This window comes from Trachypithecus francoisi, unplaced genomic scaffold (assembly GCF_009764315.1).
Source record: "Trachypithecus francoisi isolate TF-2019V2 unplaced genomic scaffold, Tfra_2.0 Contig01461, whole genome shotgun sequence".
Classification (NCBI taxonomy): domain Eukaryota; kingdom Metazoa; phylum Chordata; class Mammalia; order Primates; family Cercopithecidae; genus Trachypithecus; species Trachypithecus francoisi.
Window position 1 is genome coordinate 10,930,250 of NW_022681433.1, and position 15,105 is coordinate 10,945,354.

Below are 15,105 nucleotides of genomic sequence, written 5' to 3' on the forward strand. Positions count from 1 at the left end.
CCTCCCAGCCTACATCTTTCTCCCAGACTGGATGCTTCCCGCCCTTAAACATTGGACCCAAATTCTTCAGCTTTGGGACTCAGACTGGCTTCCTTGCTCCTCAGCTTGCAGATGGCCTGCTGTGGGACCTTGTGATCGTTTGAGTTAATACTACCTAATAAACTCCATATATATTATCTATCTATCTATCTATCTGTCTGTCTGTCTATCTATCTATCTATCTATCTATCTACGTTTGAGTTAATACTACCTAATAAACTCCATATATATCATCTATCTATCTATCTATCTATCTATCTATCTATCTATCCATCCATCCATCCATCCAATCAGTTCTGTCTCTCTAGAAAACCCTGACTAATACAGTAATCTTGCTGTGTTGCCCTGGCTGGTCTCAAACTCCTGGCCTCAAGTGATCGTCCTGCCACAGCCTTCCAAGGTTCTGGGATTACAGACCTGAGCCACCATGCCTGGCCACTGATTGACTGGTAAGCATTCCAAGTCCAGGGTTATTTGGAGCTCTAGGTTTGAGGGTTATATTCCTGGTTTCCACTAGCTCTTCCTTCACACCTTCTTACTTTTCCACATCTTGTTAAACAGTGATAGTTAGAGAAAAATTTCAGTGTTTCTTCATTTGCCAAAAACGGTGTTTATGGCCGGGCATGGTGGCTCACGACTGTAATCCCAGCACTTTGGGAGGCCAAGGCCGGCAGATCACAAGGTCAGGAGATTGAGACCATCCTTGCTAACATGGTGAAACTTCGTCTCTACTAAAAATACAAAAAAATTAGCTGGGCGTGGTGGCGGGCGCCTGTAGTCCCAGCTACTCAGGAGGCTAAGGCAGGAGAATGGCGTGAACCCAGGAGGTGGAGCTTGCAGTGAGCTGAGGTCACACCACTGCACTCCACCCTGGGCGACAGAGCGAGACTCCATCTCAAAAAAACAGAACAAAACAAAAATGGTGTTTGTAAGATTATTTTCTTTATGTCCATGATAGTAATGGTTTCTAGTGTAGCAAAGTGAGATCTGTTTATGTTACTCCTTTACATTATCACTATCTTGTTCAGCCATTTATTTTATTTAGAGATGGAGTTTCACTCTTGTCGTCCAGGCTGGAGTACAATGGCACGATCTCAGTTCACCGCAACCTCTGCCTCCCGAGTTCAAGCAATTCTCCTGCCTCAGCCTCCTCAGTAGCTGGGATATTTGACTAATTTTGTATTTTTAGTAGAGATGGGGTTTCTCCATGTTGGTCAGGCTGGTCTGGAACTCCCAACCTCAGGTGATCTGCCTGCCTCGGCCTCCCAAAGTGCTGGGATTACAGGCATGAGCCACCGCACTCAGCCTGTTCAGCCTTAATTTTTAGTAAATCCCAAACTCAGGATTAGCTTTTAAGAAAATAGTTTAGGTTCATATACAATTATCAAGCACCTTCTGAATGTCAGGCTGATATTGTGGTACAGCCTGGGCTGACAAGGATAAATAAGACACGATCCTTGCCCTCTCACTGCCTCTAGTGAGAGGAAACAGATACCCAGTTTACTTTAAGCTGTGGTTTTGAGGAATACATTGGGGAAAATAGAGTTTGTTGACTAGTTAAATGTCAACTAAAGAAAAGTGAAAGGAAAGTGTGTAGGATCGTCTCCAGGTACTGCTGACTCCCTCCCTGGGCTTCCCTGCATCTTTCAGTGTTCTGTTTACTTGTTGGTCATTCAATCATCCTCTCCTTTGCTAGATCCACTTGAGGGCACAGTCCTTAAATGCTGGTGTCCTCAGGACCCCTTCCTCAGCTGTCTGCTCTCTTCTCTGTCTCCTTCTCACAGGGGCAAGGATTTCCAAAGCTCTGAGCTCAGCCCCCTCTCCTAAGGAGCACACTCATGTTTCCTGGCATCTGTTAGATAGCTCCATTGGCCACAAGCCCTGGGCTGAAACCCCTGCCCACAAAGCTGTGTGTCTTCCTGCAGCTGCTGCCTGGGAGCTCTTAACAAACAGGGAAATGGAAGCGGATGGATGCTTATGCAGCCCTGTCCAGTAGGCATACAATGCCAGCCACGCATGTAACTTAAACTCTCTAGTAGCCACAATAGAAGATAAAAATAAATGAAATTAATTCTAATAATCTATTAACCCAATATACCCAGCATACCACTTCAACATATAACCAATATAAAAAAATTTTAGTATTTCTGTTTTCATACTGAATCTCCAAAATTCAGTATGTATTTTTAAAATTTTACTTTATGTTTTTTAGGAGACAGGGTCTTGCTCTGTTGCCCAGGCTGGAGTACAGTGGTACCCTCATAGCTCACTGCAGTCTCAAACTCCCTGGCTCAACTGATCCTCCCACTTCAGCCCCCCGAGGAGCTAGGACTACAGGCACACACCACCATACCTGGCTAATTTTTGAATTTTTGGTAGAGACAGGGTCTCACTATGTTGCCCAGGCTGGTCTCAAAACTCCTGGCCTCAAGTGATCCTCCTGCCTTGGCCTCCCAAAGTGCTGGGATTACGGGTGTGAGCCACTGCATCAGGCCCGGGCACAGCGTATTTGCAGTAGCCACATTCCAAGTGCTCACTAGCCACATGTGACCAGTGGCCCCCATATTAGCCAGTGCAGGTTAAAATGAAAAAGGTAGCATGCGAGGCTGGGCAAAACATTCCTGTAAGAAATATGATAGGATACAGAGATTGTGTCACTATTTTTATCATTCATGTATATTTTCTGTACCTTATGGGTTCCCTCCTAATATTTACAGGTCTTTGAAATTCCATTGTTTCTTAGCAGTGCTGAGAAGAATGAAGAAAGTCTTCTTCTTCCGTGCTGGGAATGGATTTTCAAGGGAGAGCAGCTCATCTCCCACTCCACCCTACCCCACCCCTAGAAATCCCCAGGGGAAAGGGAAGTGCTCAGCACACAGCCCCTCCCCACTTGGACAGTCCCTTCCTAAAAGCTAACTGTGAAATCTCTGGATTTTGTTTTAGAAGGAAATCACACTTTTTTCATACTTTCTTTTCACAATTTTAGTATCTCAGCTGCCAGAAATAGAATTTATTACTTTACAATAATTATTATAGCTAAAGCCACCATATATATATTCTGGATTTGCCAGGATGGTGTCAATTTTGAATGTTGTTTCTTTCAGGTAGGCATGGTGAATTTTGGTTCAGAAAACAGGATCACTCTATCACGCTCTTGAGGATGAACTATTGGAGAGTCACTGTGGTGATCAACCAATGGGTGCTCCCTAGTTCCTGGAACTGAGAACTTAAGTCTGGATACTTCTCTATAAATGGTTTCGGTAGACTCTGCCACCTTCCCCTGGGATCTGCAAGAGTTCTCCAAGAAGCCCCCCACTTCTCAGGTGGCAACAGGGCAGGTACCTGGGCGGTAGCCCTTATGCTACTGTTCATAAACCAATCTGAGTTTTATGGGTGCTTTTTCTGAGGAAGAAGAGATTCAAAGTTATGTAGAGGCAACAAAGCTTTCTAATAATATTTTTGGCAGGCTGTTAAAGATGAAACAAGAAAAGATACAGGCCCTGAGAGAGTGGTGGTAGTCCTTGGGACGCCAGCCAGATGTTGGTGCCCACAAATCGGGGAAGACAATGGCCTTTACTGTTGCCATTTACAATGCTGGGCAGCTCATTAATCATCAACTAAAATGATTTCACTTTCAGGGTCTAGGCAGGTCAGGGCTGGGGTTGGGGAGGGCTGTGGCAGGAGGCCTGGCTTCCAGGCCGGGAAAGTGTCCCAGAGACCCACTAGACGGGGCCCCTCCCCTCCCCTCCCTCAGGGTGAAGGGCACCAGGAGTCGGAGCGGGGGTCGAGGTGGGGGTGGGTGCGTCACCCTTGTTTTCCGGGCTGTCAGTCTCCCAGCGTCCCCAGCTTTCCAGGTAGGGACGCCCCCTCCCACGCAGCGCGGTTCCGGCGGGTGGAAAGGAGGGGCTGGGCTCCCAGCGCCCGCCCCTCTATCCATCACATGGCCGGAGAGTCACAAAAACAACAGCTTTGGCCAAGACCGTGACTTCAGGAAAGGGAACCCGGGCTCTCGCAGCCAGCCCTCCTGCCCATGGAGGACAGTTTCCTTCAATCTTTTGGGAGGCTGAGCCTCCAGCAGCAGCAGCAGCAGCAGCAGCAGCGGCGGCAGCGGCCGCCCCCGCGGGGGACACCTCCGCGCCGCCACAGCTTTAGGAAACACCTCTACCTCCTGCGAGGCCTCCCGGGCTCCGGGAAAACTACACTGGCCAGGTAATGACAGCGGTCTGGGCGCCAGTGCGCGGGCCCGGGGCCACCAAGCACCCCAGCCGAGCGCGCCCCTGCCCCAAGCCGCTCCCGGGCGCCGCTTGCGCCCCCGCCGCGGGCGCCTGCCCCGGTCCCGGCCCCAGCCCCAGTCCGTGCCTGAGTCTGGCAGCGCGGGGAGCCCGAGCCGCCTCCTTCGACCCGAGGCCGCTGCCACCCCCGGCGCCTGGGGGCGCGGGCACGGAGAGGAGGGCGCTCGTCCTGTTTCCCGCCGCGCTGTCCCGGGGGGACGGATTCCCGGTACTGCGCCTCGCGCAAGCCCCGGCGGCCCCGGCCCCTTCCCCGCCGCCGTGCCCCGCCTGGGGCCAGCCGGGCCGAGACAGCGTTCGCCGCCCCCAGCCCCGGGTCGGGAGGGACTTTTCTTCGTGAAAACCTGGTGACGACTGCAGAGAAAACCGCCGGGCCCCGCTGGCGCGCAGGCGGCTGCCACAGTGCGTCAACAGGCGCTGTAACCCGAGCGGATAAACGAGGGGTCCGGGGGCGGGGGCCCGGGGCGGCCGTGGCCGTGGCCCGGGGTTGGCGGCCCGCTTTGAAAATCTGGCGAAGTCGGGCAGCCTGCGTTTGCTTTGGCAGCTGCGAAGGCGCACAGGTGCACGGGGGATGGGGGGCTGGCGGCGCCACCACCGACCGTCATTGACAGAGCCTCGCCATGGGCACCCAAATTCGTTCACTTGCGAATTGCGTAAGCGGCCCTCCCTGTACCTAGCTGCTGAGAATTACGCGGGCTCGTGCCTGCGGCCACCTTGCTAGGCCCCACCGCTCCAGCCTGAACTCCCACCGCTCCCTGCCTTGCGCTTGATGTTTCAGCAACTTCGAACTGTTTTTTATCTCCTGTAAACAAAGCCGCTTCTCTCCTTGACTCTGGCCTTCCTGCCTGGCTTGCCCTCCCGCCTTCTTTCGCCTTTTAAGACCGGGCATCTACCCCACCCCCCCAGTAGATGCCCCTCTTCTGGGCTCCTTGGCTTCCTGTTTACTTCTACGTGACTGCGCTTACTTTTTCGCACATGGTTTTGCATATCCTTCTAAGTTTCTTGAAGGTAGGAGCCATGTCTTACCCTGCCAAGCACATTGTCTGGCACGTAGTTGTTCAATAGAGGAAGTGGTCCCTTTCCCTCAAAGGGCTTCCCGTCTCACTGGAGAGACAAGGCTAGCCATGGGACCAAGGAACTGCCGAAGAATCAAGGTGATGGACAGTCACGTGGGGATTTCGATGGTGCCGAGATAGTGACCTTAGGAGGAGGGACAGCCTGAGGAGGTGCTCCTGGTTGGCTTGCGGAGTAGAACCCTTTGGCCAGAGTATTGCTACATTTTCACAAGTTGTAGGGCCATGTGACTTGTGGAGGACCGTGGGCACCCTTTCCTAAACCAGGGACACATTTCAATAGACCCTCTCTGGCTCACTGGGGAGGGGAGGTGGAGGACAGAGGCAGAATCGGGGAGCCTCCTTGGAACCCAGCAGAGGTTGATTATTTTGTGATACAGTCATGGTGGGTAAATCCGTTACCAACCAAGTATCTTCTGAATGTGAAATCCTGTTTAATTTCACTTTCACTTTGCTGATCTGTAGCCTGTCTCATTCTGACTGTCAAAGAGAAACTGAGTGTCAAAGCAGGAAGTAAACATCTTTGGCCAGATTTAATTTCTGTGTTGGGAAGCGAAGTAACATGATGGGTGCAAGATACACAGAATGGAACATCGGGGCTTGGACTCACGTTCCTCATCTGTGAAGCCAGGGCGTTGCCTGAGTGGTCCTTAGGGTCCTTTCTGGCTCTAACATTCTACACTTTTAGGATTTTAATTCCTGATTGACATTTGGCTAAGCAGAAGACACCGGATTAGAGACCACCTATTACCGTCTCTCTCTCTCTAGGGACGACCGGAGTGAGCACTGGCCTGGGAGTCTGAAGACTGTGCCTTCAGACTTACTTCGTCACTTACTAGCTGGCGACTTTGGTCAATCATCTAGTTTTTCCGGGCCTTATGTTCCTTATATGTGACTACTAAGAGGCTACTAGATTAGAGGATTAAAGATCCTTCTGACTCTTAATTTCCAGTGGTCAGATTAAAAATAGTTTGCTAATAATGGCTATGTTAAAGAGCTCTAACCTTGGAGTCAGTTTATGGCTCCACATCCAAGCTCTGCCACTCACTAGTTTTGCTTTTCACCCAACCCCTCTATGCCTTGGTTTCCTTTTCTGTTAAATGGGGATATCCGTTCTGTTTGCCTCAGAGGGTTTTGTGAAGATTAAATGTGTGTGGGAGGACTTTTTAAACTTTAAAGTGCTATATACATTTTAAGAGGTATTAGTTACTGCTTCTGTTGTTGGTCAGCTGAGATAAATCTTCGGTGTTCCCTGGAGGCTGGCTCTGGAGTGAAGAAGGTAGCTTGGCAGTTGACTTTGAGTCCTCCCGTTTCGCTGGGCATTGGCAGTTCGAGGGGCAGAGCAGCCTTGGCATGCCGTGGGGTGGATTGTGTGTTTATAGAAAAGTCTGGGACATAAGCGAGGAAACGGGCCACAGCTCAGCGGAAGGGAGGCCGGTGGTGAGGATGGAATGGTGGAGAGGCAGGCTCAGGTGTGGCCTGCCAGGAGCTGCCTTCCCCACTTTTTTGAGGGGTAGGGTGGGGAAGAAGAAAAGAGCAAATTGTTTAAAAATACACATGTATAGAAAATAGTAAAACTGAAAGGTTATCTGTGTATTGTTGGATTCTGGGAAATTCATGTTTTCTCTATTCTCTGTATTTTCCAAATTTTCTATAATGAATATGTATTTCTTAGAATAAAATTTTTTTCTTTAAAATTTGGAGGAAATCGCTTTTTACAAATGTGGGTTCATCTTTTTCTGCTTAACCTTTTTTTCTCATTTGATTAAAGAACTAATAAAAAATTGTTTGAAATTAGGATATGTCTTGTCTCCCAAATCAATGTTAGATTTCTGTGCTTTTTACATGCTTTCATAGTTTGAAGTGGATGGAATGTGGAAAAACATCTGTTTAAATTCTTTGAATTTATTTTTTAAAAGTTGGAGTTTTAACTGGTTAAAATTTTTTTGAGCACATCAAAGTACTAAAAAAGTAGCATGTACCCTAAATCTGTTTTATCACCCGTATTTCATTTAAAAAGCATCTTAAAAATAGGTTCTTACCATTGACCTGTAAGCTCTACTTCCAGGAATCCTAAGAAATATTTGGAGGGCGGAGCGGTGGCTCATGCCTGTAATCCCAGCACTTTGGGAGGCCGAGGTGGGTGTCCACTGAGTACTTATAAGACCTTTAGCACTTGTTTAGGGAAGCATAGGCCAAATAAGGTCCATATGAGAAGGCGCCTACCCAGGATTAACCAATGGAAAGCCGTAAGTGGCCCACTGCTGTGGGTAAGGGCCAGTGGGGAGTGGCATCTCAAATGCCATGGTGGTCAAGGCTGGGGAGGCAGTGAGGAGGATGAAGGCTAATTAGGGAGAAAGGATCTTCTCCACATGGAGACGGTTCCTGAGCTGGCCTTGAAGATGGGGAGGAGGTGGCTGAACCAAGGAAAAGGAACAACAGCTCGACTAAGGAGATGGAGGTGGCAGAGAGCTGGGTGTGCTCTCGGGCTTGATTGAAGTGAAGGCTTCATCGTAGTGAGTGCGTTGGTGAAGTAAGCCCAGGACCAGATCATGGAGAACATTAAAGGCTGAACAAAGGAGTAGAGAGCTGTTGTCAGAAGAAATAAGATCTAATGCCAAGACCCTTTCATTCTCAGCAGATGAGCCAGAACTCACTCTCTCACAGCTCAGCTGACAAACTCACCTGGAACTGCACCTGTCCTTTCTGCTACCTCAATGAAAGCACCCAAGGGTGAACCTCTGTGCTTTCCACTGTGTGTATGAAAATGCCTTCCAGTTTTGACCATTTAAACCATTTTTAGTATACAGTCCACTGGCATTGTATTATGTGGAACTTCACTCACAATGTTATACAACCATCACCACTATCTATTTCAAAAATTTCTTATCACTCCAAACACACTCTGTGCCCATTAAGCAATAACTTCCTATTCCCCACTCCCCCGACCCTGGGTAACCTCTCAGCCACTTCCTGTCTCTATGCATTTGCCTCTTTTACATGCCTCATGTAAGTGGATCATATGGTATTTGTCCTTTTGTGTTTGGCTAATTTCATGTAGCTTAATGTTCTCAAGGTTCATCCATGTTGTAGGATGTGTTAGAACTTTACTATTTTTGTATCTCAATAAACTATTACATTGTATGGGCATACCACTAAAACATCCTTTTTAAATGAAATGGCCATAATAGAGGGTAGCCTTTCTTTGCTTTTTAATGATCTTATTTGAAAACTTAAAAGTTGTCAATCTTATTGCAGTGTTCCAGAATTTTTTTGAGTCTTTACATTTCAATCAAAGCAAAGTCAGGGGAACCCCATTGTAGTGCATGCTGCATCCTTTGCAATGTTCTGGTTCCTTTTGGCACCATCACAAATGGTTTGTAACATGGATTCAGTTAGGCTCAAAGGATGCTCGCTGACAGCTGTCTTTTCTCCTTATTCATATCTCTGGATAACATGGAATTTTCCATCATGAGAAGTACCTTTTCATTATTTCTTTTAATTGTAGAGCCTTGCACAGAAGTGAAAGGATGCTTTTCTAATGTGATGCAATGGTAAGGCAGAGATGGGGAGAAAAGTATACTTTACAACCAAATAAGCAGTGGAATGTGAGAAACAGAACAGGGGCCAGTTAGGTTGGCTAAGTAGTGAACAGTTGGACCCCAAAGAATACTCTGCTCCACAGTGCTCCTAGCCAGCAGGCCTGGACTGTGGTGTGTTTCTTTATGAGGCCAGGGCTCTCATTAATAAAAGCAAGATCAAAATAGAAAGTTGGCAGTATTCCAATTCTGTGAATATAAAAATGGAGGGTCAGACAGGTGATATATCAAATCTTTCGTCATCTAGGTCTACTTAGAAAATGACTACTAGCTTTTTGTATTTTTCACAATTTTCCTAAGGTGGGTCCTAAATCTCCTCTCCTCACTAGCGGGAGTCCTTGTCCTTACCCTCTCTCTGGAGGCTGGGATGAATGAGGACTTCACAGCTGTATCTATTTAACAGAGTGCAAATATGCAGTGTGGTATGTGCTTGTCCTCGCTCATTGGAGAGGCTGTATGAGGAAAGATTGCCCAGCTATACAGGAGATTCACCACAACCACATTCCTGGAGCTGCTGGAACAATGCAAGAAGACCCTGCTGAACTGGGCAATCCGATATTGCAGGTGTGGATTATGACCCGAGAGGAAGTAGAAATGGATGAAGGAAGGAAGAATAGGGGAAGAATACTTTCATAGGAAAAGTACAGGAGAGGTACAGGAACCCCCTTGGAGTTCATCTGGTCTGAGCCCAAGACACTGAGAAGCTAAACATCTTGATCAGGGTCAAAGGGATGTGCTCGCCTATTTCTAACAGAGCTTTTTTGTGTACACCAAAAGAAGAGGCCAGAGTGGGGGTGATCTGGTGAAAGTGTAATGAGTTTGGTTTTGATTTGTGGTATAATGAAAAAACAATTCAGAGCCTTATAAGGGGGCTAAGTTAACCTGGATTTCAACTGTCAGGGTAAGGAAGCTACATTTTTTTGTTGTCAATATTAATGTTTCTCATAATATAAAAAATATTACTCACCAGGGACTTTATTTTCGTTATTAATATGGTACCACTGAGGGCAATGGGAGGAAATGAGATTTAGATTTTTTAATAAGTTTCCATATTTATCCTGGTTTTGATGTGTTGGAGAGAGATGTGGTAGTCAACTTCCAACTCCCAAACATGTCTCATGTCTCTTTCTCATGTGCTCACATGTTAGGATATCTGTAAGTCAATGCCTTAGTTCCTTCATGGCATTTTCATGAACCTTCCTCTACATAACAGCACCTGCCTAAGGCCATTCAGACTCTAGATGAACCCAAGAAGAAATTATTTTCTAGTCATGCCAACTTATCTGAAGATATTGAGGCTCTATGGGATTAAGGAAATTTTATAATAAAGAAAAATGAGTCTGCCTTCTAATTGTTCCTTCATAAGGCTCTCTGTCAGATCATGTGTATGGCTTGGGGAGAAGGCTGTTTTTATCAAGGTAAGAGTCTGGGAAAGGGGAAGGGAAAAATGGGGAAAGAAAAGCCAGCACATGGTTACTGCTGACTGTCTGCCCGGCCATTTTTAGACACTGGCTTATTGAATCTTCACCATAGCCTTGGGATGTAGTCATTTTTATGTTATAGATGAGGGTTTTAGGATCTGAGAGTCACACATTTGAGAGACCCAGGGGATTTCATAATACACAGAGTGGTCTTATATTACTAGGGAAGTTCATGGACAAACATACCTACATCCCTTTCACAACTATTGGGGAGTCCTGCTGAAGTACGATTGTATAGCCAGGATTGTCCAGCACTCTTTCCCCACGTTGTAAAGATATGCTGAAGAAGAGGGCCTGAAAGGGGCTTTCTTGCCACCATTTGTTGCCTTGTACATTGGCTTTCTTTCCTTCCTGGCATTGGTACCACCTGACGTATATTTATTTATTATCTATTTCTTTTACTAGAACATAAGCTTCATGAGATATGATGTAGGTTCCATGAGATCAGGAACTTTATTCTGTCCAGCTCCTAAAAGAAGGCCAGGCATATCACAGGCCTTTACTCAACATCTGATGAATGGATTTGTTAATGAAACGCAATGTGAGATGCTTCCTAAGATATGGAAGCTTGGATGTCAGCATGGCTCTTGAGTGAAGAACGAAACCAAAGAGCAGATTATTCACATAAAGAGAAATGTAAAAGAATGAGGCTGGGCGCAGTGGCTTATGCCTGTAATCCCAGCACTTTGGGAGGCTGAGGCAGGTGGAATCACCTGAGGTCAGGAGTTTGAGACCAGCATGGCCAACATGGTGAAACCCTGTCTCTACTAAAAACACAAAAAATTAGCTTGGCATGGTGGCAGGTGCCTGTAATCCCAGCTACTTGGGAGGCTAAGGCAGGAGAATCACTTGAACCTGGGAGGTGGAAGTTGCAGTGAGCCGAGGCTGTGACATTGCACTGCAGCCTGGGCAACAAGAGTGGAACTCCATCTCAACAAAATAAAATAAATAGAATGAATGGGATGTGGAGAACAGACAAGGGGAAAAAAAAAAGAAAGAATAGAGCCACTCATTCCCAAGTTCTCAATTTGGTGCATAAGAAAATGATTCCTGGCCGGGCGCGGTGGCTCATGCCTGTAATCCCAGCACTTTGGGAGGCCGAGACGGGCGGATTATGAGCTCAGGAGATCGAGACCATCCTGGCGAACACAGTGAAACCCTGTCTCTACTAAAAATAAAAAAAAAATTAGCCGGGCGAGGTGGCGGGTGCCTGTAGTCCCAGCTACTCGGGAGGCTGACACAGGAGAATGGCGTGAACCCAGGAGGCGGAACTTGCAGTGAGCTGAGATCCAGCCACTGCACTCCAGCCTGGGTGACAGAGCGAGACTCCGCCTCAAAAAAAAAAAAAAAAAAGAAAATGATTCCTATTTGTTGCAGGTGAAAATGTTTGATGTGCCGGCTCCTTTACCTCATAGTTACAGTAAGAAGAAATTTAAAAATTGGGATCAAAGATTCAGCTGCCTTCCCATTTAAGCAGCACAGACAGCCCAAAGTGACAGTTTTCCTGTACAGTTACTCTTCTGTTATCTGTAACTGATCTATGACATTTTGGGAAAAGACAGCCAAAAAAAATTAGTACTGAGGTAGGTGTGCCTGATTCCTTCCCCAATTCTGCTCGTGACTGAACCAACAGAACACAAACACAGGTGAAACCTGCACAGCTGTAAGAGTCTACAAAAGGGGCTGTTCACATGCAAGATACTGAAAGGAATTTCTGCTCAGCAGTGTGTGGGACCACACTGACAAATGAGAATGAGGGCTCCTTGGGAATCTGGTTTTGGATCTCACGAACATGGTCTACTTTGGATGTATAAGGGGTAAAGGTAAGAGAAGTAGGGCAGACTGGGAACTGTTCCCTGAATCCCCCTAGCCATGAAGTCCTCTGTCTCCATCACTGTGGCTTGGGGACACTTGAGGCTAGCAGTGATTGAGGCCCGACTCTCCAAGGACAGGACTTGGCCCTGGTGGGGTGGGTGACAACACTGCCCAGGTCTGGCCACACCTGGCCTCAGGGGAGACTGCCCACGTCATCTACAGCTTGGCTCCTGCCCTGCTCTCAGGCTGCTGAGCCATGGAATCTGTTTTCTATGTCCCAGTTTAAAGTCTTCAAGGAGAATGTCAGTAGCATTCAGAGGTGCTGGGATCCAAGAAGAATCCTCTCCGTCAGTCTCCTTTAAGGGCTGTATTAGTCTGTTCTCATTCTACTAATAAAGACATACCCCAAACTGGGTAATTTATAAAGGAAAGAGGTTTAATTGACTCACAGTTCAGCACGGCTGGGGAGGCCTCAGGAACCTTACAGTCGTGGTGGAAGGGAGAGCAAACATGTCCTTCTTCACATGGCGGCAGGAAGGAGAAGTGCTGAGCAAAACGGGGAAAAGCCCCTTATGAAACCATCAGATCAGCCAGGTGCAGTGGCTCATGCCTATAATCCCAGCACTTTCAGAGGCTGAGGCGGGCAGATCACCTGAGGTCAGGAGTTCAAGACCAGCCTAGCCAATATGGTGAAACCCCATCTGCAAAAAAAAAAAAAAAAAAAAAAAAAAATTAGCCAAGCGTGGTGGCAAGCACCTGTAATCCCAGCTACTCAAGAGGTTGAGGCAGGAGAATCACATGAAACCGGGAGATGGAGGTTGCAGTTACCTGAGATCGTGCCACTGCACTCCAGCCTGGGCGACAGAGCAAGACTTCATCTTAAAAAAAAAAAAAAAAAAAAAAAAATCAGATCTTGTGAGAACTCACTATCATGAGAACAGCATGAGGGTAACTGCTCCTATGATTCAATTATCTCCCACTGGGTCCTTCCCATGACACGTGGGGATTATGGGAACTATAATTCAAGATGAGATTTGGGTGGGGACTGCCCCTGGCTCCTCCAAAATCTCATGTCCTCACATTTCAAAACACAATCATGTATTCCTAACAGTCCCCCAAAGTCTTAACTCATTCCAGCATTAACTCAAAAGTCCAAGTCCAAAGTCTCATCTAAGACAAGGCAAGTCCCTTCTGCTTATGAACCTGTAAAGTTAAAAGCAAGTTGGTTACTTCTTAGATACAATGGAGGTACAGGCATTGGGTAAATACACCTATTCCAAATGGAAGAAATTGGCCAAAACAAAGAGGCTATAGGCCCCATCCAAACCCAAAATCCAGCAGGGTAGCCAAATATTAAAGCTCCAAAATGATCTCCTTTGATTTCATGTCTCATATCCAGGTCATGCTGATGCAAGAGGTGGGTTCCCATGGCCTTGGGCAGCTCCACCCCTGTGGCTTTGCGAGGTACAGCTCCACTCCTGGCTGCTTTCACAAGCTGGCGTTGAGTGTCTCTGACTTTTCCAGGCACAAGGTGCAAGCTGTTGGTGGATCTACCATTCTGGGGTCTGGTGGGCAGTGGCCTTCTTCTCACAGCTCCACTCAGCAGTGCCCCAGTGGGGACTCTGTGTGGGGTCTTTGACCCCACATTTCCCTTCTGCACTGCACTAGCAGAGATTCTCCATGAGGGCTCCACCCCTGCAGCACACCTCTGCCTGGAAATCCAGGCATTTCCATTCATCTTCTGAAATCTAGGTGGAGATTCCCAAACCTCAGTTACTGACTTCTGTGTACCCGCAGGCCCAACATCATGTAGCAGCTGCCAAGGCTTGGGGCTTGCACCCCCTGAAGCAATGGTCTGAGCTGTACATTGACTGCTTTTAGCCATGGCCAGCCAGAGCTGCTGGGAAGCAGGGCATAAAGTTCCAAGGCTGCACACAGCCAGGGGGCCCAGGACCCATCCCATGAAACCATTTTTCCCTCCTGGGTCTCCAGGCCTGTGATGGGAGAGGTTGCCATGAAGTCCTCTGCCATGCCCTGGAGACATTTTCTCCATTGTCTTGGTGATTAACATTTGGCTCCTCGTTACTTATGCAAATTTCTGCAGCTGGCTTGAATTTCTCACCTGAAAAAGGGGCTTTCTTTTCTATCACATCATCAGGCTGCAAATTTTCCCAACTTTTATGCTCTGCTTCCTCTTGAATGCTTTGCTGCTTAGAAATTTCTTCAATACCTTCAATTTCTTCAGATACCCTAAATTGTCTCTCTCAAGTTCAAAGTTCCACAGATCTCTAGGGCAGAGGCAAAATGCCACCAATCTCTTTGCATAGCAAGAGTGACCTTTACTCCAGTTCCCAATAAGTTCCGCATTTCCGAGACCACGTCAGCCTAGACTTCATTGTCCCATAGCACTATCAGCATTTTGGTCAAAGCCATTCAACAAGTCTCTAGGAAGTTCCAAACTTAGCCACGTTTTCCTGTCTTCTGAGCCCTTCCATTAGTTCCAGTCTCTGCCTGTTACCCAGTTTCAAAGTTGCTTTCACATTTTTTGGATATATTCACAGCAGCACCCCACTCTCTGTGGTACCAATTTGCTGTTCTCACACTGCTAATAAAGACATACCCGAAACTGGGTAATTTATAAAGGAGAGAGGTTTAATTAACTCACAGTTCAGCATGGCTGGGGAGGCCTCAGGAAACTTACAATCATGGTGGAAGGTGAAGCAAACATGTCCTCACGTGGTGGCAGCAGGAGAAATGCTGAGCAAAAGGGGAAAAAGCCCCTTATAAAACCATCAGATCTTGTGAGAAC

At 47.2% G+C, this 15,105-nt stretch overlaps 1 protein-coding gene, 1 long non-coding RNA gene and 1 other non-coding gene across 4 annotated transcripts in view; 2 read left to right on the forward strand and 1 right to left on the reverse strand.

Annotated features, from left to right (window-relative positions):
• The first annotated feature begins 2,519 nt into the window (after positions 1–2,519).
• N4BP2L1 (NEDD4 binding protein 2 like 1) overlaps positions 2,520–15,105 on the forward strand; it is a 29,471-nt gene continuing 16,885 nt past the window's right edge. The window contains 1 exon segment of the mRNA XM_033235715.1: positions 2,520–4,248. Within this exon segment, the coding sequence (XP_033091606.1) occupies positions 4,070–4,248 (179 nt within the window). The 5' untranslated portion in view covers positions 2,520–4,069.
• Positions 5,277–15,001, reverse strand: LOC117097642. 2 transcript variants are annotated; one of them, XR_004443017.1, is made up of 2 exons: positions 14,962–15,001; positions 5,277–7,970 (listed from the first exon to the last, which is right to left on the reverse strand). It is a non-coding gene; the product is annotated as an uncharacterized LOC117097642 (long non-coding RNA). The 2 variants fall into 2 exon arrangements; XR_004443014.1 differs by lacking the exon at positions 14,962–15,001 and adding an exon at positions 12,746–12,915.
• Positions 11,919–12,045, forward strand: LOC117098665. Its single transcript, XR_004443525.1, has one exon. It is a non-coding gene; the product is annotated as a small nucleolar RNA SNORA16B/SNORA16A family (small nucleolar RNA).